This window comes from Mobula birostris, chromosome 4 (genome assembly GCF_030028105.1).
Source record: "Mobula birostris isolate sMobBir1 chromosome 4, sMobBir1.hap1, whole genome shotgun sequence".
Taxonomy (NCBI): domain Eukaryota; kingdom Metazoa; phylum Chordata; class Chondrichthyes; order Myliobatiformes; family Myliobatidae; genus Mobula; species Mobula birostris.
Genome location: NC_092373.1, coordinates 202,080,867 through 202,107,107, shown reverse-complemented (window position 1 = coordinate 202,107,107; position 26,241 = coordinate 202,080,867). Strand labels below are relative to the sequence as shown.

Below are 26,241 nucleotides of genomic sequence, written 5' to 3'. Positions count from 1 at the left end.
GGATCATGAACACTTCTATAGGCACCATATGTATAAAATATAAATAAGTAACAATCTGCTGGAGGAACTACTATTCCACCATCTGGAGCATGCCATCTTCTTACAGATTCCATTGGGCAGGAGGGACAGAAGACCCACACCACCAGGTTCAAGAACAGCTACTTATCTTCAAGTATTTGGTTCCTGAACCAACCGGCACAACTCCAATCACTATATTTTAGCAACACTGTGACCACTTTGACCAGTTTGCACTAAAATTGACTTTTTGTTGTAATTGTTTTCTTTCTTGTAAAAATTGTGTATAATTTATGTTTGATATGCAGTACTGTGCAAAAGTCTTAGGCATATGCTGTACATATAAGTAGGGTGCTTAAGACTTTTGCACAGTACTATAGTAATTTTATGTATTGCACTGTACTGCTGCTGCAAAAATAAACAAGTTCATGACATATGTGAGTGATGATAAACCTGATTCTGATATGGGTCTTTATTGTGAATTGAGTAGGAAGGGGGCAGGGAGAGTGGAATCATGGTTAGGAAAAGGAGAAGGGAGAGAGGAGGGAGCAGGAAGTATCAGAGAGACATTCTGTAATGATCAGTAAACCAATTGTTTGGAATCAAATGACCTCAGGGCTGGGTGTGTCTGCACCTGCGCTAGTCCCTGTCCTTAGCACTCCATCTCCGCCACCTCCGACCTGAGTGTGGCCTCATCACGACAGTAGAGAAGGCCATGAACTGACATGTCGTAATTGGAAAGTGGAGCTTGTACTTCTTCCTCCCATCCCACCCCCTTCTTACTCTGACTTCTCTTCTCTTTTTTCAGTCCAGATGAAGGGTTCGGCCCGAAATGTCGACTGTTTACTCTTTTCTTTAAATGCTACCTGGCCTGCTAAATTCCTCCAGTATTTTGTGTGAATTACTTTGAATTCCAGCATCTGCAGATTTTCTCTTGTTTGTAATTAATTATCTGCTTGTATTTTAAGTAGCTCTTATAGGTATAACAGCTTAATATGCCTTCAGTGGCTATATAAAGAAAGCTCTGAAAATTTCTTTGTTTTGCATTAAGTGATTAAGTGTTTTCTCTTTGGTTAACTTGGTACTTCAGTATTCAAATGAGTACTTTCTAATTGGTTATCACTTATCTACAGAATTTTATTTGTCTCACTGTATTAAAATAGATGTTTTATGCTGGGCACCATCTTATTTTCTCTCTTCTCAAGTAGTAGATCCCCTGTCTCTGTCTGTTTCAACTTCGCTTTGCTCTATCAACTCTTAACAAAATGATCATGAAGCAACAAGTTGTGACTCACTGAAGTTCAAGTTCAAAGTATGTTTATTATCAAACTATGTACACTACTCTGTATATATATGTATATATATATATATATATATACAATCTTGAAATTCATTTTCTTACATCATCATCATCATTATGTGTCGTGTCGTGTGATATGGATGATCATGGTCTATGACCATGATTGTTGTTGGGAAGTGCTTTGCCACTGCCTTCTTCTGGGCAGTGTCTTGATAAGATGGGTGACCCCAGCCATTACCAATACTCCTCAGAGACTGTCTGCCTGGCGTCAGTAGTCAATAACCAGGACCTGTGATCTGCACCAGTTGCTCATACGACCATCCACCACCTGCTCCCATGGCTTCACGGGACCCTGAACGGTGGCTAAGCAAGTGCTACACCTTGCCCAAGGGTGACCCACAAGCTGGCAGAGGGAAGGAGTGCCTTAACCCTCCTTGGGTAAAGACGTATCTCTAGCCCGCCACACACGCTTCTTACAGGCAGCCACAAAAACAAAGAAACCCAACAGAACCCAGTAAGAAAGACTTTCAAACACTCAGTGTGCAAAAAGAGAACAATTTGTGCAGACAATAAAAAGTAAACAAATAACAGTCAGAGCTAAACAACACACACAAAGTGCTGGAGGAACCCAGCAGGCCAGGCAGCAGCTATGGAAAAGAGTAGAGTCGACGTTTTAGGCCAAGACTCTTCGGCTGGGCTGCAAGTTCATGAATGTGAGCCCACAGTCACGAAGCTAGTTCATCGCAGCAGCCAGCTCAGGAGCCCGTTAACTGCAGGCCACAGCCCCAGTTTAGCGTAAGAGTGAGTAAATCTTGTGGAGCGGCGAGCTGAACACAAGCCCACCTGCCACCTTTGGCCGAATCACCCCTACCTTTTCAATCTGGCCCTGTGCATTGCTAACTTCTGAAAGAACCTTGGACTTAAACACCATATTCCATCATTACTAAATTTTGGCACCACATTTCTCACTCAAAGTTGTTGGTGGCGAGTGATAAATAAGTGCTCAGAGATCTCAGCACTGTTCCTAAGCATCTCGAGAACAGGAGGTTGAAGCAGCTCTCATAACTTTCTCCAGCACCCGGACCGATTGACAGATCACCTGCCGGCCCCTTGCCACCCCTTCCTGTACCCTTCATCTGCTCAACTCGTCAGCACTCACGCACATCAGGGCTCCCGTCCATGTGCTCTAACAAATCAAACTGAGCTTAGAGTTCCAGTATTTTCAATCTTGTCCTCTCTCCCACAAGGCATCTCCATGGTCTGTTGAAAAGATTACGCCAGACTCTCCCATCCTGCCCAACTCTGAACGGTGGTCTACAGTGAGTCAGCTTATCTATACAGAACCAAAATCGGGTTTAAATCACTGGCATATGTCACGAAACTTATTGTTTTGCAGCAGCAGTACATAATATATAAGAAATGTAAATTACAATGAGAAGTTTGTGAGGATGTGACTAAACACATCGATGAAGGTAGAGCAGTGGATGTAGTGTATATGGATTTCAGCAAGACATTTGACAAGGTTCCCCATGCAAGGCTTATTGAGACAGTAAGGAGGGCATGGGATCCAAGGGGACATTGCTTTGTGGATCCAGAACTGGCTTCCCCACAGAAGGCAAAGACTGGTTGTAGACAGGTCACATTCTGCATGGAGGTCGGTCACTAGTGATGTGCCTCAGGGATCTGTTCTGGGACCCCTTCTCTCTGTGATTTTTATAAATGACCTGGATGAAGAAGTGGAGGGATGGGTTAGTAAATTTGCTGATGACACAAAGATTGGAGGTGCTGTAAATAGTGTGGAGGGCTGTCAGAGGTTACAGCGGGACACTGAAAGGATGCAAAACTGGGCTGAGAAGTGGCAGATGGAGTTCAACCCAGATAAGTGTGAGGTGGTTCATTTTGGTAGGTCAAATATGATGACAGAATATAGTATTAATGGTAAGACCCTTGGCAGTGTGGAGGATCAGAGGGATCTTGGGGTTCGAGTCCATAGGACACTCAAAGCTACTACACAGGTAGACTCTGTGGTTAAGAAGGGATACGGTGCATTGGCCTTCTTCAATCATGGGACTGAGTTTAGGAGCCGAGAAGTAACATTGCAGCTATATAGGACCCTGTTTAGACTCTACTTGGAGTACTGTGCTCGGTTCTGGTCACCTCACTATAGGAAGGATGTGGAAGCCATAGAAAGGGTGCAGAGGAGATTTACAAGGATTTTGCCTGGATTGGGGAGCATGCCTTATGAGTATAGGTTGAGTGAACTCAGCCTTTTTTCCTTGGAGCAATGGAGGATGAGGGGTGACCTGACAGAGGTGTATAAGATGATGACAGGCATTGATCTTGTGGATACTCAGAAGCTTTTTCCCAGGGCTGAAATGGCTAGCACGAGAGGTCACAGTTTTAAGGTGCTTGGAAGTAAGTACAGGGGAGATGTCATGGGTAAGTTTTTTACGCAGAGAGTGGTGAGTGCGTGGAATGGCCTGCCGGCGACAGTGGTGGAGGCAGATACGATAGGATCTTTTAAGAGACTTCTAGACAGGTAGATGGAGCTCAGAAAAATAGAGGACTATGGGTAACCCTAGATAATTTCTAAGGTAAGGACATGTTTGGCACAACTTTGTTGGCCGAAGGGCCTGTATTGTGCTATGGGTTTTCTATGTTTCTAAATATATATATATATGTGTGTGTGTGTGTGTGTAGCACAAAAAGAGAGTAAAAAAGAGTGAGATAGTGTACATGGGCAAACAACAGGAATTCTGCAGATGCTGGAAATTCAAGCAACACACATCAAAGTTGCCGGTGAACGCAGCAGGCCAGGCAGCTATTCTAGGAAGAGATACAGTCGACGTTTCGGGGCGAGACCCTTCCTGTGTTGATAGTGTACATGGGTTCATGGTGTTAATGGGTTCATTGACCATTCAGAAATCTGATGGCAGAGGGGAAGAAGCTGTTCCTAAAATATTGAGTGTGTGATTTCAGGCTCATGTACCTCCTCGACGGCAGCAATGAGAAGAGGGCACGTCCTGGGTGGTGGAGGTCCTTAATGATGGATGTCACCTCTTTGAGACATCACCTTTTGAAGATGTCCTCGATGCTGGGGAGCCGGCTAAGTTTGCAACTTTCTGCAGCTTTTTCCAGTCCGTCCCCGCCCCCATACCAGATGCTGCTGCAACCAATTATAATGCTCTCCAATGTACATCTGTAAAACTTTGCTGGAACCTTTGGTGACATACCAATTCTCCTCAAACTCCCGATGAAATATTGCTGCAAGTTGACATTGACCTGGTTTATCTCGGGTATTTGGTCTTGGCATCTCTTATAAGGAAAATTATCACACACACTCATGACCCAGGACAGGCCAGTGTTCTTTCTGTCTACAAAGCACTGCTGTAGTGTACGTATAGTAACACAAAATGGTGCAGCCACTAAATGTTCTTCAAAGCAAGCTCCTTCAAACATCGTGTTGGGGTAGCACTGTAGTGTCATGTTTAGACCAGGGGTTCCCAGACCCCTACCATTAACCGAGAGGTCCGTGGACCCCAGACTGGGAACCCCTGGGTTAGATAATGCTACTACAGTGCCAGCAACCTGGGTTCAATTCTGCCACTGTCTGTAAGGAATTTGCATGTTCTCCCTGTGATGGCGTGAGTTTCCTCCAGGTGTTCCGGTTTCCTCCCAAACTCTAAGGACATACGGGTTAGTAGGTTAAATGTTCACATGGGTGTAACAGGACAATGTTAGCTTATTGGGCTAGAAGGACCTGTTACCATGCTGTATCTCCAAATTATAAATAAATAATCCCCAGAAATAATACCAACAAAATGTTGGAGGAATTCAGCAGGTCAAGCAGCATTTTTGGAGAGGAATAAATAGCCAAAGTTTTGGGCCAAAATCCTCATCAGGACTGGAAAGGATGAAGGAAGAAACCAGAATAGGAAGGTGGGAAGAGGGTAAGAAATACAAGCTGGACACATCGTTGTGGTAAAGAGTCGCGGTGAGCACACGATCAAAGAGCAGAGATCACAGAGGGGGAGCAGTAAAGTGGGTCTCACTGAGCTCCCGTCAACAAGATTTAAACTTCCGCATCTGCAGAGTCTCTCGTGTTTATGATCTCAGCTGCTCTCTGACTCTTCAATCATGGAGAGCTGGAGCTTTTGAAAAGCACTAAGTTAGTTAAGTCGTTGGGACCAGACGAGATGTACCCAGGCTACTGTGGGAAGCAGGGGAAGAGATTGCTGAGGCTCTGGCAATGACCTTTGCATCGCCAATAGGGACAGGAGGAGTGCCGAAGGACAGGAGGGTTGCAAATGTTGTTCCCTTGTTCAAGAAAGGGAGCAGAGATAACCCAGGAAATTATAGACCAGTGAGTCTGACTTCAGTGGTGGGCATGTTGTTGAAGAAGATCCTGAGAGGCAGGATTTATGAGCATTTGGAGAGACATAATCTGATTAGGGATAATCAGCATGGCTTTGTCAAGGATACATCATGCCTTACAAGCCTGAGTGAATTCTTTGAGGATGTAACAAAACATATTGATGAAGGTAGAGCAGTGGATATAATGTATATGGATTTCAGTAAGGCATTTGATAAGGTTCCCCATGCGAGGTTCATTCATTAAGTAAGGAGGCATGGGATCCAAGGAGACCTTGCTTTGTGGATCCAGAATTGACTTGCCCACAGAAGACAAGGGGTGGCTATAGATGGTTCGTATTCTGCATGGAGGTCAGTGACCAGTGGTATTCAACAGGGATCTGTTCTGGGACCCCTCCTCTTTGCGATTTTTATAAATGACCTGGATGAAGAGTAGAAGGGTGGATTAGTAAGATTGCTAATGACACAAAGGTTGGGGGTGTTGTGGATAGAGTGGAGGGTTGTCAGAGGTTACAGCTGGACATCGATAGGATGCAGAACTGGGCTGAGAAGTGGTAGATGGAGTTCAACCCGGATAAGCGTGAAGTGGTTCATGTTGGGAGGTCAAATTTGAAGACAGAATATAGTATTAATGGTAAGGCTCTTGGCAGTGTGGAGGATCAGAGAGACCTTGGGGTCTGTGGCCATAGGACACTCAAAGCTGCTTCGCAGGTCGACTATGTTGTTAAGAAGGCGTGTAGTGTGTTGGCATTCATCAACTATGGGACAGAGTTCAAGAGCCGTGAGGTAATGTTACAATTATATAAGATCTTGGTCAGACCCCATTTGGAGTACTGTGTTCAGTTCTGGTCGCCTCACTACAGGAAGGATGTGGAAACCATAGAAAGGGCGCAGAGGAGATTTACAAGATTGTTGCATGGACTAGAGAGCACGCCTTATGAGAATAGGTTGAGTGAACTTGGCCTTTTCTCCTTGGAGCAATGGAGGATGACCTGATAGAAGTGTATAAGATGATGAAAGGCATTGATTGTGTGGATAGCCAGAGGCTTTTTCCCAGGGCATAGATTTAAGGTGTTTATACAAGGAGAATGTCAGGGATAAGTTTTTCAGACAGAGAGTGGTGGGTGCATAGAATGCACTGCCAGCGATGGTGGTGGAGACAGATACAATAAGGTCTTTTAAGACACTCTTAGATTGGTACATGGAACTTAGAAAAATAGAGAACTATGCAGTAGGGTTATACAGAACCCTAGGCAGTTTCTAGAGTAGGCTATATGGTCAGCACAACATTGTCGGCTGAAGGGCCTGTAATGTGCTGTAGATTTCTATGTTCATATGCTCACCCAGACTCACTACATGTCAGTGGATTCCAAATCATAACTGCCTAAGAGAACTCCCAACTTCCTGTTTTTTTTTTTGGCAAATACCTTAAATCATGGAAACACGTCAGGTATTTTCAGGTACGTATCAGGTGACTGTAGAAACGTATCAGGTATTTTTTGGTAAATACCTAAGAGATACAATACCACAGAAAAGATACCATTGATGCTGCCTGACCTGCTGAGTTCCTCCAGCATTTTGTGTGCGTTGCTTTAAGAGAACTCCCATCTCCCTTCTGTTATTTTTGGCAAATACCTTAAACCTGTCACCTCTGTTTTCTGGCCCTGATGCCAATGGAAGTTTTATCCCTGTCTGTTCTATCAACACTCCTCAAATGCTCAGCATTCATTAGCAGGTTGAGTGAGGTGGATACAGTAACTTCTATAATTCAGTCTTTGAGAAATTAATCAAATTGGATGGATCTTCATCCGCGTGAAATATTAGATGTTTGAAAAACTAGTTCTGCAAACTGCATTTCTGCCGAAGATTTCTGCACAATATTTGGAATTAAACACATCTAGACCATGAGCTCCCTGGAATTAAAATAGTGGTTTGGGCAAATCAGGGGCCAGCATGGGATATCCACTGAAAAGGCCTTAAGAGACAGGAGCAAATTAGGCCATTCGGCCCATTGAGTCTGCTCCATCATTCCTTCATGGCTGATTTTCTTTTCTCCCCAACCCTGTCCAGAACCTGTCAATCTCTGCTTTAAATATACCCAGTGACGTCCACAAATTCACATCCTCTGGCAAAAGAAATTCCTCCTCTCTTTCATTAAAGGACATCCTTTTATTCTGAGGCTGTACCCTCTGGTCCTAGATTCTCCCAATAATGGAAACATCCTTTCCATGTCCACTCTATCCAGGCCTTTCATTATCCAGTAGGTTTTAGTGAGATTCTACCACCCCACCCCACCCCCCATTCCATCAAGTACAGGCCCGGAGACATCAAATGCTCCTGACAGGTTAAGTCTTCCATTCCTGGGATCATTCTTTTGAACGTCTTTTTGGATCTTCTCCAGACCCAGCACAATTTTCACTCGATGTGGAACTCAAAACTGCTCACAATATTCCGAGTACGGTCTGACCAATGTCTTATAAAGCCTCGGCAGTATGTCCTTGCTTTTATATTCTAGTCCTCTCGAAATGAATGTTAACATTGCATTTGCCTTCTTTACCACTGTGTCAACCTGCAAGAATTTGCCTTCCTATGTCAATCTTTAAAGCCAGAAAGTGCTTCAGACATCGTGAAATGCTTCAAAGCAGATCTGCTTGTTACATAGATTAGCTCTGCAGTCAATTTACACACTAACGGCTCATAAGCAGCAATGGAGCGCTTGTTCTGTACTGCGGTTTCAGGAAAACAGTTGGCTAAGAAATATTTTTCTTCAAGACTTTATACATCCAAGCAACCAGTAGCAATATGCTGATTGAAAGTGTGACTTGGAGCTTAATGGAAAGGACAACACCTCAAACAATACATCCCTGCTCCTTGTTACAGAAGAGATTGTAGGAAAAGCCTCAGAATAAAAGGTTTTATTCCCTTCAGAAATGAGATGACGAATTTCTTCAGCCAGAGGGTGGTGAATCTGGTACGAGCCTTGGTATTCATATTGATTTAGTATTTTATTTATTTTATTTAGAAATACAGTGCAGAACAGGTCCTTCCAATCCAATGAGCCTAATCCTTTTGATGTCTCTTTTTTGTTTTTTAAGGTGGGTGGGGTTCTGTCAGAGTCCATGATCTACAGCTGCACTCAAACTGCAATCCTTTACGGCAATGGTTTCCACTCCCAGGGCTCACTGTCCAGCGTTTTCCGATATCCCAAGGATGCAGCCTGGAAGACATGCACGCCTTTGGGACGAGGTCCTGCAGCCCTGTCGACAAGTTGATTCAATGTCAGTGTCACCGACCAAGGTGTCATGAGAGAAACAGTACATCGCAAACAGCAGATCAGCTGTCGGAAGCCTCTGTAGTTGGGCAATTGATCATTGTCTCTCTCAATGATGGGGGAATGTTTGCTGCTGATCCTCGAGTCTGAGAACTCAGAATAAAAGCAACGAGGCAGATTTTAACATTGCAATGACAGAGTTGCTTTGTTTTGTTGGTCTGCCCTCTCGCTGTGGGAAGGGTGACACCTTTTATTAGGGAGAGTGAAAGAGCCTGTGGTATATCGAATTGTCAGGTGAACAATTAGTTTTTGTTGTACTTGAGGGATTTGCTACTGCTTGCTTGATGAGTGGAGGGTGCTGATGCTTTCTGCTGAATTAAGTCGGGGTGAGGAACGGGTAAGGCTAATGCTTTGCTGCTGCTCGTGCATAGGAGGGGCTGAGGGGGCTTCGGGGTTCTAATATTTTACTGTCATTCATCCTTTGGGGTTCTCTTCTGGTTTTTGTGGATGTCTGCGAAGATAAAGAATTTCAGGTTGTATACTATATACATTCTTTCAGATTAAATGGAACCATTGACTTTGAATAGGCCAAATGACCTAATTCTATTTGTAGATCTTAACAGTCTAAAATACTCCTTGAAATAGCAGAAACAGGCTTAGATACATCACGGGCAATTCCCTCCCCACCATTGGTTCTGCCTCAAGAAAGCTAAATGTATCATCAAATATCCCCAGCATGTAAGGGTGATAGGAAGTTTTCAGTCACAGATGTCATTCTACCTTTGTAGGAGCAAACTGAAAGATCACACAGATTTGGAGTTCAATATAATGGGTGTTTTATTAAAACTGGCATGCACCAGGAGACCAGTCAAAGCTGATCTATCAGAACATGAATACGGTACAGTTTTTATATTCTCAGTTGATGAGGTTACTAGTAAAACTACATTTTGATAACATAATGGTGGCTACAGGAAGACTTAATTAAGTAACAGGCTAGGTCCTGGTTACAGAATAAAATACAGTCGGCCCTCCTTATCCGCGAGTTCCGCATGCGTGAATTCAACCAACCGCGAATCGAGAAAACCCAGAAGTGCTCTTCCAGCACTTGTTGTTCGAGCATGTACAGATTTTTTTTTCTTGTCATTATTCCCTAAACAATGCAGTATAACAACTATTTTACATGGCATTTATATTGTATCAGGTATTATAAGTAATCTAGAGATGATTTAAACTATACAGGAGGATGTGCGTAGGTTATCGTGGATCAAGATAAAAAAAAACGGAAGTTCTCTTACTAAGCAGGTCGGAACAGGTGCATCCGCTATCACTTAGCGTCAGTTAGCCAAACATCTATCTTAGTATATAGCATATATTTTACCTTTCTATGCATATAAAACACTTAAGAAACGTATGTTTCAGCACCAGGCTCCGATCCACTGACAGACCGCTCCCGAGCGCGCTCTCCATCCCTGCCGGGTTGATGTGGAGGATCAAAAACCCAAAACCCCAAAACCCAATGATTAAACCACTGCGTTGCTTAGTAATAATTGGAGCTTTAATCGGGCAGGCCTTTTCTCACTTTATCCTTTAAAATTGTTCCGATCGTTGACCGACTGTAGCCTAACACTTTTCCAATGACCGATGGCATTTCACCTTTTTCGGATCGCTTTATTATTTCCACTTTGTTTTCAATCATGATCGTGATTATTTTCGTGAACAGAAACACTGCAGGTTCAGAGCTCCGTCACCGGGTCCTAATGCCCACTGCACTGAAACAAGTTAAATAAGGTCCGGGGTTCCGCTGGGTCCTACGGTCCACCGCATTAAGACAGGTTGAATAAGGGACTTAAGCATCCGCGTTTTTTGGTATCCCGGAACCAATCCCTCGCGGATAAGGAAGGCCGACTGTAATTATCTACATGTCAAGCAGTAAAACCAATTTTCTGTTACAACGATGGATGCATGTTACAACATATTTAGTGAAGTTCCTGAAATGCTGCAATCCATGTCTCTGCTTCTGTCTGCAGTTCCGTTACCACATTAGCACAACCCGCATCACTACTTGACTACATTTTTTTCCTTCAACAACATTCTTGGGATGAATGGTCACAAATGGTTCACTTCATAGTTACCTCTTGTCCAAAAGGGAACCGCTGCCTGTAGTAATGATAATATGTGGAGGGACATCACCACAGGTAGCCGTCACGTACCTGGCAGACACAGGGTCAGCTGGTCCACTGTGGCCGCAATGTTCCTCTGCTGTGAGCGACACTTCTTCAGCTCCTCCATCTCCATAATTAACTGTGGATCAAGGGGAAAAGAAACAATTATGTTAACTGTCTTTTCATTAACTAGTTGAAAAATCTGTGATCATGACTGATAACAGGGGTAAGGCAGTCAGCACCTGTGCAGTCAATTTCTGGGGGACCAGAGGATAAGTGGCCCCTTTTCTGGGGGAACTGGCATTTGGGTGGACACACTTCCAGAGAACTGGCAATTGGATGATCGCACTTCTGGTAGAGCTGATGGTTGGGTGGACATGTTTCCAGGAGAACAGGTGTTTGGGTGGACACATTTCTGGGGGAGCTGGTGATTGGGTGGACATGTTTCTACAATGGCAAATAGGAGGCAACACATCCAGGAATATTGGCAGATGGGTGAACACGTTTCCAGAGAAATTAACACATTTCTAGGGGAACAGCAGACAGATGGTAAGTTTTCTCGTGGCACAGCAGGCACAAGTGGTTACGTTTCTAAATGAAATTGGCTCAGTAATCAGCTTTCATACCGAATTTCCATGAGGCTACTTTATCTTCATAGCTGCCGCAAGTTAGGTGCCCTATGTAAGTATCACTGCCAATCCATAAGGGAACCTTATCAAACAAAAGCAAGGAATCCAGCTAGTTAAAAGCAGCCAAACCTCCTTGGCTTTCCGTCTGCTTGGTCAGAGGTCATGGCCTGAAGGACAGTGGCAATTTGCCATCCATTTTCAAAGCCCAACTGAATTCATATAGAGAATGACTCCAATCTCTCCAGCCTCTGGTAATTGGTCATTGGTTTATTATCATCAGTGCACCAAGACACAGTGAAAAGCTTTTGATTTTCATGGGATCCCGATAGATAATTACACACATCAAGATTCAAGATTGTTTAATGTCATTTCCAGTACTCAAGTGTAAAGGAGAACAAAATAATTGTTACTCTGGATCCGATGCAGGACAAAAAAAGATTAAAAAACACAATAATAAAAAGCACAATGAATATAAATACGTAAGATGGCTTAATGGCTTATATAGAAAGTTTGATTCTATGTCCATAAAGTGAGGCTAGGTACAGGAGTGTCTCTACATAAGGTGACTCTGACAGGTGAGTCAGTGGGTGGGGGTGTTGATCATCCTTACCGTTTGGAGAGAGTAACTGCTTCTGAGCCTGGAGGTCGTGGCATGGATATTATGCATCCTCCTCCCTAATGGGAGTGGGGCAAACAGTCCATGACCTAGCTTCGTGATGTAACTGGCCCTTTTCTGGCACCTTTCTGTTTATACATCCTTCATGGTGTACCGATACAGCACATCAATGTAAAACAAATGTAAAGTCAATAACAGAATGCAGAATAAACTGTTACAGAGGAAGTGCAGAGCTGGTAGGCAATAAGCTGCAAGGTTTATAGAGAGATCAAGAGTTCAGCTTTATCAAGCAAGAGGTCTGATCGAGGTCGTGAAATGGTGGAACAAAGTTGTCCTTGAGCCTGTATTCTCAATCTTTTGTATTTTCTGCCCGACGGAAGGTGGGAGAAGAGCGAATGTCCGGGCTAGGGTGGGGGGAGGGGGGTTCTTTCATTATGCCGGCACTCTTCCGAAGCAGTGGGAAGTGTAGACAGAGTTAGGGGAAGGGGGGCTGGTTTATATGGTGGAATAGGCTGTGTTCAGAACTCTGCAGTTTCTTGTGGTCTTGGACAGAGCGGTTGCCAGACCAGTTCTGATCAAAGTTATAGGCCCAAAATGTTGACAGTCCATTCATCTCCATAGATGTATCTGACCTGCTGAGTTCCTCCAACATTCTGTGTGCACTGCTCTGTATTTCCAGCATCTGCAGGTATATCTGAATTGGATGCACTCTACAGTGCACCTGTAAAAAATGTGACTCGCCAATCAATTCACAGCCAACTTGGGCAGCTACAACTCGAAGCACACTTTAGACAGGTACATAGATGAAAGAAAAATGGAGGACCATGTAGGTGGGGTGGGGATGGTGGGGATGGTGGGGAGGAGATGCATCTCTATCAAAGGAAGTGTCACGTGCTTCTTCCCTCTGCTACCCTGCAGGTCACCTTTGGAAAAGGTGCAGCGCCAGCTTAGTCCCCCGCCCAACCCCCCACCGATCAGGGTCACATGAAGCCATGGGAGCAGGTGGTGGATGGTCGTATGAGCAGCTGGTACACATCACCAGTCCTGGTTATGCCACCACAGATGCCAGGCAATCTCTGAAGAGTATTGATAATGGCTGGGGTTACCCATCTTGTAAAGACACTGCCCAGGAGAAAGCCATGGCAAACCACTTCTGTAGAAAAATTTGCCAAGAGCAACCATGATATTGGAAAGTCCACGATCACTCACGTCACACAACACGGCACATGATGAACGAATGATGTGGGAGAGAAAGGTCAGATTGATCTTGACATTGGTTAAAAAGTCAGCACAACCTTTTGGGCCAAAGGACCTGTACTGTGCTGTACTGTTCTATGTTCTATCTCCAAGATAAGAAGAAACACATTAATTAACTGACAAGTCAACAGAAGTTGAAGTGCCTCATGAGTTTTTATGAGGTTTATGAAAACAATCAAAAGCAGCAGGGTTATACATGAACAGTGCCAGAAAGAGGCCGCTAACATCATGATCTTACAGGGCTCCTTCATCAAAGTAGTCCTCTGGAGAAGTAGTTAATATCTTCAGACAAGAATAGACGACACAGAGTAAACCTGGATCCAATAACTAAAAGTGAACTCACCTCCCTTCCAGATTCCTGCAGCTTATCGTTGGTATCAGTCACCTGGATCTGAGACAAGAAGAAAATAAATAAATATACGGGTACCACTTGCCAAAGCAAGAGGTTAAAGATATTAGTGAACACTCCAACCAGATGAATAGCACAGGTCTTCGGTAACTGGCCAGCCACCCTGTCTGGGCCGGATGCTTTCCATGAGTTCACCATCCTGAAGGATGCTCTCACATCGGCTTCAGAGGCTGAAATCGTTGTTTACTGCTAAATCAGTGAGTAGTTTACAATGAATACACAAATTACTACCAACGTCACTCAGCTTTGCTAAATCATCCCAAAGAGACATTAGACATTTTAAAGAAAGTGTTTGGACAGTGAATCTGGAATTATCCAGTCGAATGTCACGGCTCAGCAGCTGGGCAAACAGTGGAAAACACAAGAAGCTTTGTCTGACCAGGAGGTGATAGTTTAAGGAACTAGGAATTCCTCAAAGGCCCACTCCTGTCCCCAATAATCAATTTTTTCTGTCTTTTTGCAATACTTAGATAATATTTATATACTATATTATATTTATATTGTAACTTCACCACATATAATAAATAAACCTGATTCTGCTTCCGCTTCTGATCCAAAGGGCTGGACGTCCTGAAGAAATTGCTGCACTGCAATCTCAATATAATGTAGATGTCAGGAGACGGCATTACATCTAACTTCAGCTAATTGGCAAACTCTCACACACAGACACACATACACACTCACTCACTCACACACACACACACACACACACACACACACTCTCACACACACACACTCACACACACACTCAGACACACACACACACACACACACACTCACACACATACACACACACTCTCACACTCACACACACTCTCACTCACACACACAGAGTTGAAATTCGTTCCCTCACACCCATCTCCATTTTCTCCTCTCAATCTCTATTGCTGCATCTCAAAGTTACAATTTGCACAACATATCCCCAGCACGTCAGCTCCTACCCCCCCACCCATTCAAGCACCTTGCCCCTCCCCAAGTCTCACCTATCACCTACTGCTAACCCCCCCCACCCACCCTCTTATTCTGGCTTCTGCCTCCTTCGCAATGCCTGTGCTGGCACTGGAGAGGGTCCACAGGAGGTTCAAGGGATTGATCCCAGGAATGAAAGGATTAATGCAAGAGGTGCATTTGATATTCTGGGCTTGTACCTAGAGTTTAGAAGAATAAGGGGTTATCTCATTGTAACCTGAGGAATACTGAAAGGCCTAGATAGAGTGAACGTGGAGTGGGAGAGTCTAGGAGCACATGGGATACTGAATGAATTTTCTTCATCCCCAACCACCCACCCCCACCCTTTCCCAACAAAATAAAAGCAGAGAACAACATAAAAAGTGCTGAAGGAACTCAGCATGCCAGACAACATCTACAGAGGCAAATGGGCAGTCAATATTTCAGGTCAAGATTGGAAGGAGGGCAGATTGCCAGAACAAAAAGGTTGAGGGAAAGGATGAAGTAAGAGTCAGCAGGTGATAGGTGACAGGCTCGAGTAGAAGGCTTCCAGCATCCATGTAGTCATAAACATAGAACACTACAGCACAGAAACAGGCCCTTCAGCCCACTTAGTTGGTGCCAAACTATTAATTTGCCCAGTTTCCTAAAATTTCTCTTAACTGTTGAGATCAACCCCACTACTTCTGCTGGCAGCTTGTTCCACACTCTCACCATCCTCTGAGTGAAGAAGATCCCCCTCATGTTCCCTTTAAACATTTTGTTTCACCTTTTATCCTTAACCCATGACCTTAGATCGAGCCTCACCCAACCTCAGTGGAAAAAGCCTGCTTGCATTTATATGGTAACCCACTTTACAGTTAAAGACAGCATCACACCGAGATGAGATGCAGAGGAGCGACACACCTTCAGCTTCTGTGCCTCTCCTCGTACTTTCAGCAGCTCCGTGATGGAGTCCACAAATCCCTGGAAATGGAAGTTGCACATTTTCTCAATCTCCCTGTCATGGTTCCTGATCCGGGCATCCAGTTTCTCCATAAAGCGCCAGTGCTCCTCTCCATCGTAAACCGACCTGGAAGGACACAAAGCAGAGGCACTTTAACACTCTGTTGGAGTAGTTCGTATAATTGTTATTTCTTTACAGATTAATTTTCTTATGCATGCTTGTATTTTATATAACTACCTAATATGCCTGTTTGTCATTTATTAATCGGGGTGTATGGGGTGCCCAGGGAGTGGTAGCAGCTCTCCAATCTGGGCACTCACCTTTGGTCCCTGCTGGACACACAACACACTCTGGTACACTGCTTCAAGAGGCAGTCTAAACCAGGTGGGGTACCCAGCAGGCCTCATACCCGAGTGAGATAGGGACATGCCTGTCTTAGCATACAATGTCAGCCCCAGCAGACTGGGCAGGTAAGAGCTCCAGTGAGGTCCAACAGCCAGGAGGGCGATTCTGCAACGCTCTGTGGAGAGCAAAGAGCATGTTGAGGCACAAATGAAGTCACAATCATCCACTGTAACTAAGAAAGACCCCAGTTACGATGACCATTCGTACCACTGGACCAGGGCTTCCAAGGTCGAGGAGTGGAACACCCCAGTGCAATGGATTTTCCACTTTAAAAATTCTCCCACATAGCTTTCCTGTCATTGTCAGATATGACGGACAACCAACCATTTTATATAATTACCTGTGTACATGCAATTGTTTAATGTGTCTCCTAGTGGTTGTAGTTCTTTGTATTACTCTGGAAGCTTCTTTGGAATCACAATATTTGAATAGTGGCTATCTGAATGGTCAACTCCTAGCCACAAATTTGAATGGAACGTCACTTTATCTATATTATACAATCTATATTAGCATGTTGGCTCACCATATTTTCCATCCATTCGTTCTTTCTTGCCATTGCTACTAGAATCGTGCTCCTCTCCGTTTCCAATTCCTTTATTCTATTAGCACTTAATAAAACTATTGTGAAACAAGTTTTATGTCTCATTCTTGACTTCCGAAAGAACCTCAGATCCAAGACATCAACATCTAACAACTCTCATGGCTGGCAATGAAGAGCCACTTGATCAGCTGCTTGTACTGCGAGGTTGTCTGAGGCTTTCACATTAAAAAACTGCACACTTCCCAAACTAATCTTAGTACCTCACCTTCTTCAAATAACATGCATCAAAGTTTTAAAAGATCAAAGTAAATTTATTATCAAAATATGTGTATGTCACCATATACTGCCCTGAAGTTCATTTTCTTGCAGACATTCACAGTAGAATAAAACTACAACAGAATCAGTGAAAAACTACACACAAAGATTGACTAACAACCAATGTACAAAAGAAGACAAAATCTACAAATAAATATCTTTTATTTATTTAGAATGCAGTTGCTCGAAAAGGTTTGTGAATCCTTTGCAATTACCTGGTTTTCTGCATTAGTTACTCATAAAATGTGGTCTGATCTCCATCTAAGTCACAGTAATAGACACACACAATCTGCCTAAACTAATAACACACCAACAATTGTACTTTTCACAACTTTATTGAACACATTGTTTAATCATTCACAGTTCAGGCTGGAAAAGCCGAGAACCCTTGCTATTAATAACTGGTAGGACCTCCTTTAGCAGCAATAACCTCCACCAAACATTTCCTGTAACCGCTGATCAGACTTGCACAACAGCAAGGAGGAAGTTTAGACCATTCTTGCATCAAAAACTGTTTCATCTCATCTATATTTCTGGGATACCCTGCACGAACAGCCCTCTTCAGGTCATGCCATGGCATCTCAATTGGGTTAAGATCTAGACTCTAATTTAGCCATCCCAAAACATGAATTTTCTTCTTTTTAAACCATTCTGTTGCTCTTGTGTTTCGGATCATTGTCTTGTTGCATCATCCAAGTTCTACTAACCTTCAGGAGATGGATTGCTACCCTGACATTCTCCTGTAAAATGTCTTAATACAATTTTGAATGTTGAATTCATTGTTCTCTCAATGATTACAAGCTGTCCAGGCCCTGAGGCAGCAAAACAGTTCCAAACCATGATGCTCCTTCCACTATGCTTCACAGTTGAGATGAGGTTTTGGCCTTGGTGTGCAGTGCACTTTTCCCTCCAAATATGGTGATGTGCATTTCTGCCAAACAGTTCAACTTTTGTCTAATCTGTCCACAGAACATTGTTCCAGAAGCATTATGGAACATCCAGGTGGTCTTTTGCAAACTTGAGACTTGCAACAATGTCTTTTTGGAGAGCAGTGGTGTCTTTCTATGAACACAATTCTTGTTCAATGTTTTTTTGTATAGTGGACACATGAACAGAGATTTTAGCAATTTCTAGAGATTTCTGCAGGTGTCTTGCTATTACCCTTGGGTTCTCCTCCACCTCCTCAGCATTCAGAACCCCCGACTCCAAATAGCTTAGGTGGAAGGCATTACCCCAGAGGGGTAATGAATCTGGTGGTGTGGGACCAAAGGCTCCTGTACCTCCTTCCTGTTAGCAGCGAGAAGAAGAGAGCGTGGCCGGGTGATGAAGGTCCAGGTAATGCAAGTAGTCTTTTTCCCAATGTCAAAGCCTCTACCTTGAGATACAGAGTAACAGCCTGAGACTTTTCCCAGGGCGGAAATGATAACACAAAGGATCATAATTTTAAGGTGATTGAGGGTAAGTTTACGAGGGACGTCAGAGGTAGGTTTTTTGCAGAGTGGTAAGTGCCTGGAATGCTCTCCTTGGGTTGGTGGTGGAGGCAGATACATTAGGGACAGAAAAGAGATTCTTAGATGGGCACATGGATGATAGAAAAATGGGAGAGATTAAATTGATCTTAAAGGTCAGCATGACATTGTAGGCCAAAGGACCTTTATTGTGCTGTACTGTTCTATGTCACTCAACCACACCAATGCTGTATTTTCTGACTTACATGATCCTTTAGCTCGCTATTGGATTATTTTTCTCAGAGTGCAAAACAAACTCCCGTGCAATAAAAACAGAAAATATCAGAAAAGGATTGGAGTTCAATTCCAGCGTCCTCTGTAAGGAGTCTGTACATTCCCTCCATGAGGGTACGGGTTTCCTCCAGGTGCTCCAGTTTCCTCTCACAGTCCGCAGACATACTGGTTAGTAGGTTAATTTGTCTTTGTAAATTGTCTTGTGTTCAATAAGTGGGTTGCTGGGTTGCTGGGCTGCTAGGCGGCACAGTTCAGTGCGCTGGAAGGGCCTGTTCCACACAGGATCTCAAAGTCAATATATTTATGGTTGGCACCAATGACGTGGAACAACGGGCCTCTTTCTGCGCTCTACAACTGTAATTTTAACTGCCACAATGCACAAGGTTAAGACTGTTCTAAAGGTATGCAGAAACAGATATCTACCTCTCCAAGAACAAATAAAGTAAGTGAGCAAACAGACTACCAGTTCACCCACTTCAATTTGACAGCCTGATGCAACTCGATGGCAGAATCTGCCAACTTAATCTGGATCCTTAAAGTTGTCAATGCCGGGGGGAGGGGGTGGTAATGGCGATAAACTCCCACTACCTATTAAATCCTCACAATGGTGTTCGTCTCAAATAGCCTCTGACAACCAAGTCTAGCTTCTGATCCTCATGCTTGGCTTAGCCACTTTGCCCAGCAGAATTGTTTCTACTGACAGGAGAAGGAGCAAAGGCAGGATACCCCCGCCTTAAACCCAGACGCTTTGGGCAGATGGGTCTCATCGGCTGTCATTGGTAGCTGATCCAGAAGGAAAACCCTGATCTCAAACCTCCGCTGCCTTGGAGCTATATCCACTCATCAGAAGGCTTCACAAGTAAACCCCCAGGAAAAGTCCGGAGCTGGGCTCCCTAAGGCAGCCCTACGTTGAGTTCAACGCTCACTGGCAACACCACTGGTACCAAACTGTATCGGTCTCTGCCATTCCTTTGGATTCATCAGCTGCGTGGAGGGAAGCCTAGTACATGGGCAACAGCTTGCTCTCCATCTCGTACTGCCTTGGCTTAAGTATCATATAGACAGCTAGAATGCAACATTCATGGTCGACCCCGTCCAACAGAGGGCCTCCTTCGATTTAATCTGTACCTTACTTGACTGCATTAAAATGATCTACCCTATGAGAAATACTTCCTTTATCATATTTATCCCTCCATCAGACTTGTTTGCCCTCTTTGAAGGGGTTGTCAAACTGAAACTTTGGCTCCATTTCTCTTTCACAAACACTCCCTGAGTGTTTCCAGCATTTTGAGTTTTATTTCAGATTGCCAGCATCTGCAGTTTTTTCTTATTCTCCTCAGAATGAAACCTCATTTGCTCTCTCAGGCAGATTTTATAAATCCCACGAGAACTGTTTAATAGAAGGATCAGCAACATTTGGGTTATTTAACACTTGGACGAGATCGGAAGCGAGTGTTCAGCACCGTCTGCCTGCTTGTGACCGGTCTCTCTCTCTCCCTTACACTTGCTGCTGCCGGAATCTTGGATCTTGGGCCAGATTTAATTAGTGGTCTGTGGCTGGACTCTGCATTTCATGTTATATGTGTTTCTAGTTACTCCTTTTTTATCACTATTCTGTGCGACTTTGATCGGGGCGGACTGACTCTGCGCCTGCAGTAGACGAATGGCACAGCACTAAATTGAACTGAAATGAACCCAGCTGAACATTTCTAGACTGTTTCAATCACTCCATAGTTCTGATGTTTTATATTCTGTGTGTTTTTCACTAGAATTAGCCCTTTGCGCAACACGCTTTTTTTCTGTGCGTTGGGTGTTTGATGTTTTCTTTAAATGGTTTCCACGGTTTTCTTTGTTTCATGGTTGTTCGTGCGAAGAAGAAACTCAGGGTTACATACTGCATACATACTTCAATAATAAATGTACTTTGAATCTTTGGATCAGCAAATTTGTGGATGATACCAAGACTGGAGGTGCTGTGGACAGCAAGGAAAACTATCAAGGTCTGCAGCGAGATCTGGACCAGCTGGAAAAATGGGCTGAAAATTGTCGGATGGAATTTAATGCAGGCAAATGTGAGATGATGCACTTTGAGAGGATAAACCAGGGTAGGAGTTACAGTGGGCAGTAGGGCACTGAGGAGTGTGGTACAATAACAGGGATCTGAGAATACAAATCCATAATTCTTGGAAAGTGGCATCATAAGCAGATAGAGTTGTAAAGAAATTTCTTGACACATTGGCCTTCATAAATCGAAGTATTAAGTACAGGAATTGGAATGTTATGCTGAACGTGTACAAGACTTTAGTGAAGCCAAATTTGGAGCACTGTGTGCATTTCTGGTCACCAACCTACAGAAAAGAGACAGTAAGATTGAAAAAATTCATAGAAATTTTACAAGGATGCTGTTGGGACTTGAGGACCTGAGTTATAGGGGAAGAATTTGTCCCTAGAGCGTAGAAGAATGATGGATACGGAGGGCTATGGTCGATGGGACTATGCAGATTAATAATTCGGCATGGTCCAGATGGGCCGAAGGCCTGTGTCTGTGCTGTAGTGTTCTATGACTCTAACTCCAGCAGCGATGGGAGACTGCAGACAATTACCTTTTCTGCTGACCTGACAGTTCACTGCAGAGGACACTGCACCAATCCAGACAGTAATGGATTATGTGAGGATGCTCTCTATGATGGCAGTGCAGAATGTTCTGGATTTTAGCAAATGCTGCAATAGCAGTGCAGAAGCTGTCCCTCAGCTTGCTCATAGTTGCTTGCCCCCACCACCCCTTTAACTCTCAGCAACATCATCGTAATTCCACAAATGTAAAACTACCTCAAAGCATACTGGTAGCATTTGCCTTTCCCATTCCAACTTCAAACAGGGCAAAATGGTGCTGGTGTCTCAGCGTTCCAGGCACACTTGGCTCACTGAGTCCCTTTCCGTCAATCTCGATGGAGGGAACAGTGGGATGATCCCAACAGAAGGGATGTTCCGATGGAAGGAGCACCGTGGTGGCGTAGCACAATTACAGCTCGGAGCAGAGTTCAATTCAGGCGCTGTCTGTACGGAGTTTGTACATTCTCCACGTGACCTCATGGGTTTCCTCCCACATTCCAAAAATGGTCAGTTACTAGTTTAATTGGTCACTGTAAATTGCTATGTGATTAGACTAGTATTAAATTGATGGGTTGCTAGATGTTGCAGCTCGTTGGCTGGAAGGGCCTGTTGATTGATTGATGGATGGATACATATATATGTGTGTATATATATATATATATTCGCAGGATGCGTTGACCAACATCAAAGAGCTGACAACAACACACTACATCGATGGAAATCTGGAAAGATGCACTATTTACCGAGGAAGCATGGGAAAATATATACCACAAAAAAACAAGGTATCTAGTACCAAAGACTCAATGCAATATTGAGTCTTTCAACCAGTGAAATCCTCTGCGTTTGTCTATATCAGGGATTCCCAACCCTTTTTATGCCATGGACCAATACCATTAAGCAAGGGGTCCATAGACCCCAGGTTGGGAACCCCAGTCTAGATCAATGTCTGGTCCAATCTGTCACCTGCTTTTGGGTTCCATTACTTTTTTTTTTGATCCAGTTTGCTCTGTTGAGCTTTGTGAAATGTTTTGATGAAATCTCCAAAGACAAAATCCAATTCATCCATTTTTCATGTAACCTTCTTTAAAGAACACAACATTTCAACACAATTTTCCCTTAAGTTATGATAGTTCCTGTCTGTGCTGACTGAGAGGAAAAAGATTTATAAGGGATCTGAGGGACAACTTTTTCCTTTCAGAGGCTGGTGAGCATATGGAACGAGCTATCCAGAGGAAGTGAATGAGGCAGGTACAATCGCATTGTATCCATTGGATAGATACATGGAGGGGTGGGGCTTAGAAGGATACAGCACCAAAGCAGGAAACCGGGATTAGTTGGGTCGGTACTGTGGTCAACATGTTCCTGTTGGGCCGAAGGGCCTGTATCTGTGCTGTACTAAGAACATTTGATGTTAGCGTACCCCAGAGTTTACATGCAGATCCATGCAGTCACACATGAAAGTGAATTTAATAATAAGGTTATGCTGGTTATGTTTTCTTTCTCTCTCTACATGTCTTTCCGTATACACATATCTCCCTCTCTCTTTCTCCATATATTCCCTGCTACTCTGCATTCCCTGGTATGCACATATCTCCTTCCCCTCCCTGCCCTCACCTTGGTATCACTTTCTGTATACATATATTTTCCCTCTCGCTCTCTCTCCTACCAACAAGATCAACTGGATTTCTGTATGAAATGGAAGATAGCTTGGTGAGTATGACAGTGCAGAAACAGGGTTTAGACCACACTTAAACCACGCACAGAAAAATCAGAAACACCGTCCTTTTTTCCCTCAAAATTAAACTTTTATTCATAATAGTAAGAAAAGCATATAAAGAGTAAACACAAGATTCTGTGGATGTCGAAAATCCAGAGTAACACACTCAAAATGCTGGAGAAACTCCGCAGGTCAGGCAGCATCTACGGAGAGGAATAAACAGTCAGTGTTTCAGACTGAAACATCAACTGTTTATGGCTTTCCACAGATGCTGCCCGTCTTGCTGAGTTCCTCCAGTATTTTACTGAGATGGTACCTCTCTATAATGCCATTGCCTTTCCCGTGGTCCCATGGGGTGAAGACACCCTTCTGCTGTGAGAGGGGCTTCCTCGCCAGACTCAACCCCTCTACGTAACATAATGGAAGAAGCCCAAACTGTGGTCATTCTCCACACAGCCTTAGCATTAGCTACACTGAGCTTCAGTGCATCCCTCAGCACATATTCCTGCAGCCTGGAGCGTGCCAGTCAGCAGCATTCCTCCTTGGATATCACACTACACTGAAAGACCAAGTTTCAGACTGGAAGGGGTTTCTTCTTTTATGTTATTGCGTAGGCTAATTAAAATGGCTTCTTTGTTATGTTAACTGCTGAGAAAGTTCTCTCGCTAGCAGCTTGTTTGGGTTATAGAGCGAGTTGTATTCAGTTGCTAACCAATTGGGATAGATGTTATTCTTTCTTGTGTGTCTGTAAGCTATTGTGATGCACGGGTTTTTGGGGAGAAAGCGCAATGGGGAGAGAAGAGAGTGGACGCAATGCTGTAAGTTGGGCGACGGAACGGACCCCGAGCCGAAGTCCGAGGTCCAGGGTCTTCGGTGAGGAGAGGAGACGAAGACAGACTCATGTGGAGCATCTGGTCGACCACCGTGGTTGGTCCCAGGCGGCGGGTCGAGGTGGTCGGAGGGGATCGAATGGTGGAAAGCTGACCTCATTACTAGAGCTCCAACAGTTGTGCACGAAGAGGTTGAACTTTGATAAGTGTGGCGCCTTTTACTTTCCTTTTATATTTTACTTCTATTAATTACATAGTTCCAGTAATATCTATAAATTGTAATCATTTAATCGTATATAGTGTATTGTCTGTTATTTGGCGGGGTGGGATACATCACACAGCATCCACACAAACTTAATTACCCAGTTTGGCGGGGCCGAAGGCTGCTTCCCCTAGACGAAAGAAAGTTAAACGAGCCTTAGGCTTACCAGGGGGCTATATTTGGGGGCTTTGTCCGAGATTGATTTCAGTAGTGTGCTGCGTGATTGCTGTGTCTCTGTGGGATTGCAGTTAGTAATGTGTGTCTCTGTGGGATTGCTGGTTATTACTGCATGCATGTTGGTGGTGGGACCAGGGGCTGTCCATAATGTTAGGAGAGAGAGGAAAGAGTGGTCTGATTTCGGAGATAGTGTCTGCAAATAAATGTTCCAGCTATGGCAGGCTCCGCCTGGCTTTTGGAATATTATCCACCCCTAAAGGGGCGAAGGCGTACAAGACATGGGCGGAGCCGATCTCTCAGTTGCTATATGAGTGGCTGTGCTCTGTTGAGGGAGAGCGATAGGGATTGGTTGAAAGTTTGAGTAGGCGGGCTGTTGATGGTGTTAGAACTGTCAGGTTCAATTACCCCATAGTGACAGCTGCCAGTTATCTGAAAGCGGGGGAAAATGCGTTTGGTTTGACTGGAAGTGAAATGCAGCACCTGGGGGGGCTTTCCATACCTGTGTCAGGAGATTGGGGAAAAGCTTTCAGTGTATCTTCTCTGGCTGGGAGGGCAGCTAAATTGCTTTCAGTGCCAGGGGGATCATTTCAGGGGATCAGCCCCTCCCTCAGTTGTTCAGCTGATCAGAGAGGTGTCGGGAAACTTAGTGAAGGCCCAGTGGGGGAACGGCTAGGGGTCTCTGGGGGAGCACGTTCCCAGCAATGTACCAAGGAACTTCCAAAAGGAAAAGACCCTATTCCTGAAGGCTTAGAGGGACCACACTCCAGGGTGTCATTACAGATAGAGGGAAGTGATGCTAAAGCCATCCTCAACACCGGGGCGCAGGTCAAGTTGCTGTACAGTTCATTTTACAACCGGTGTCTGAAGCATTTACTCTTGACAACCGCAAGGGCACTGGAGATTTTGGGTACCAGTGCCAGTGATTATCCAGAAGACAATGATTGGTTAGTGAACCTGGAGTTCATGGGGGCATTGTCTGTGCACCCAGCGTTTCAAGCTGCTTGTGAGGACGTGTCTTGCAGCCTTGGGCCGGTACTGAATTTAAACGAGAGCCGATTGTGGTACGGCCTGAGGGTGAGACTCTCCGAAATACCATGAGGAAGGGGAGTTGACCGCTGAAGACACCTCGGTGAGAGAGAGGTTGCGGCAACTGGACCCTGTAGCCGTTGAAGACGTAGGCAGCGTGTGTGTGCATTATAGGACTCTGAGCAGGCGCACTGTCATTGACCAGAATACGGGCCTGAGGGCCGAAGAGACTATGGTCTGTTTGTATGGTGCAATGTGGTTTAATGTGCTGGATCTGAGGAGTGGATGTTGCCAGATCCCGATGAGTGAGGCCAACAAGGAGAAGATGGCCATTATAGGTTCCCTAGGCTTCTTTCGATCAGAAAAGATGCCCCAGGGCATATCCGGAGCCCCTGCAACCTTCCCGCAGGGCATGAGGAAGATCATGGGGGATGTGGAGGTGTTTGGAGTTTTGGCGTATGTGGATGATCACCTAGGGTTTGGATTCGCCTCGGGGGACGATGATGTGAGGCAAGTGCTGGAGCCCAGGACAACCACTGAAGACTTGGAGTTCACGCTCGTCAAAGTGGAGACGGAGAAACGGAATTCCCAGCCGAAACTGCAGTCACGTACTGATGAGTTAATCCAAAGAGACGAAACAATGACCAACCTTCAAAAGGATCAGCAGAAACTCAAGACTTCGATCCAGA

At 44.3% G+C, this 26,241-nt stretch overlaps 1 protein-coding gene across 7 annotated transcripts in view; it reads right to left on the bottom strand.

Annotated features, from left to right (window-relative positions):
* The window catches only part of LOC140196877 (exocyst complex component 6B-like), an 877,039-nt gene that overhangs the window by 789,733 nt on the left and 61,065 nt on the right, over nucleotides 1-26,241 (bottom strand). For all 7 annotated transcript variants that reach the window (XM_072256771.1, XM_072256773.1, XM_072256776.1 and 4 more), the window contains exons 2-4: nucleotides 15,885-16,050; nucleotides 13,965-14,012; nucleotides 11,168-11,258 (exon numbers count right to left, since the gene is read on the bottom strand). In XM_072256771.1, coding sequence (XP_072112872.1) covers nucleotides 11,168-11,258; nucleotides 13,965-14,012; nucleotides 15,885-16,050 — 305 coding nt within the window. The remainder of the gene's footprint in view (nucleotides 1-11,167; nucleotides 11,259-13,964; nucleotides 14,013-15,884; nucleotides 16,051-26,241) is intronic.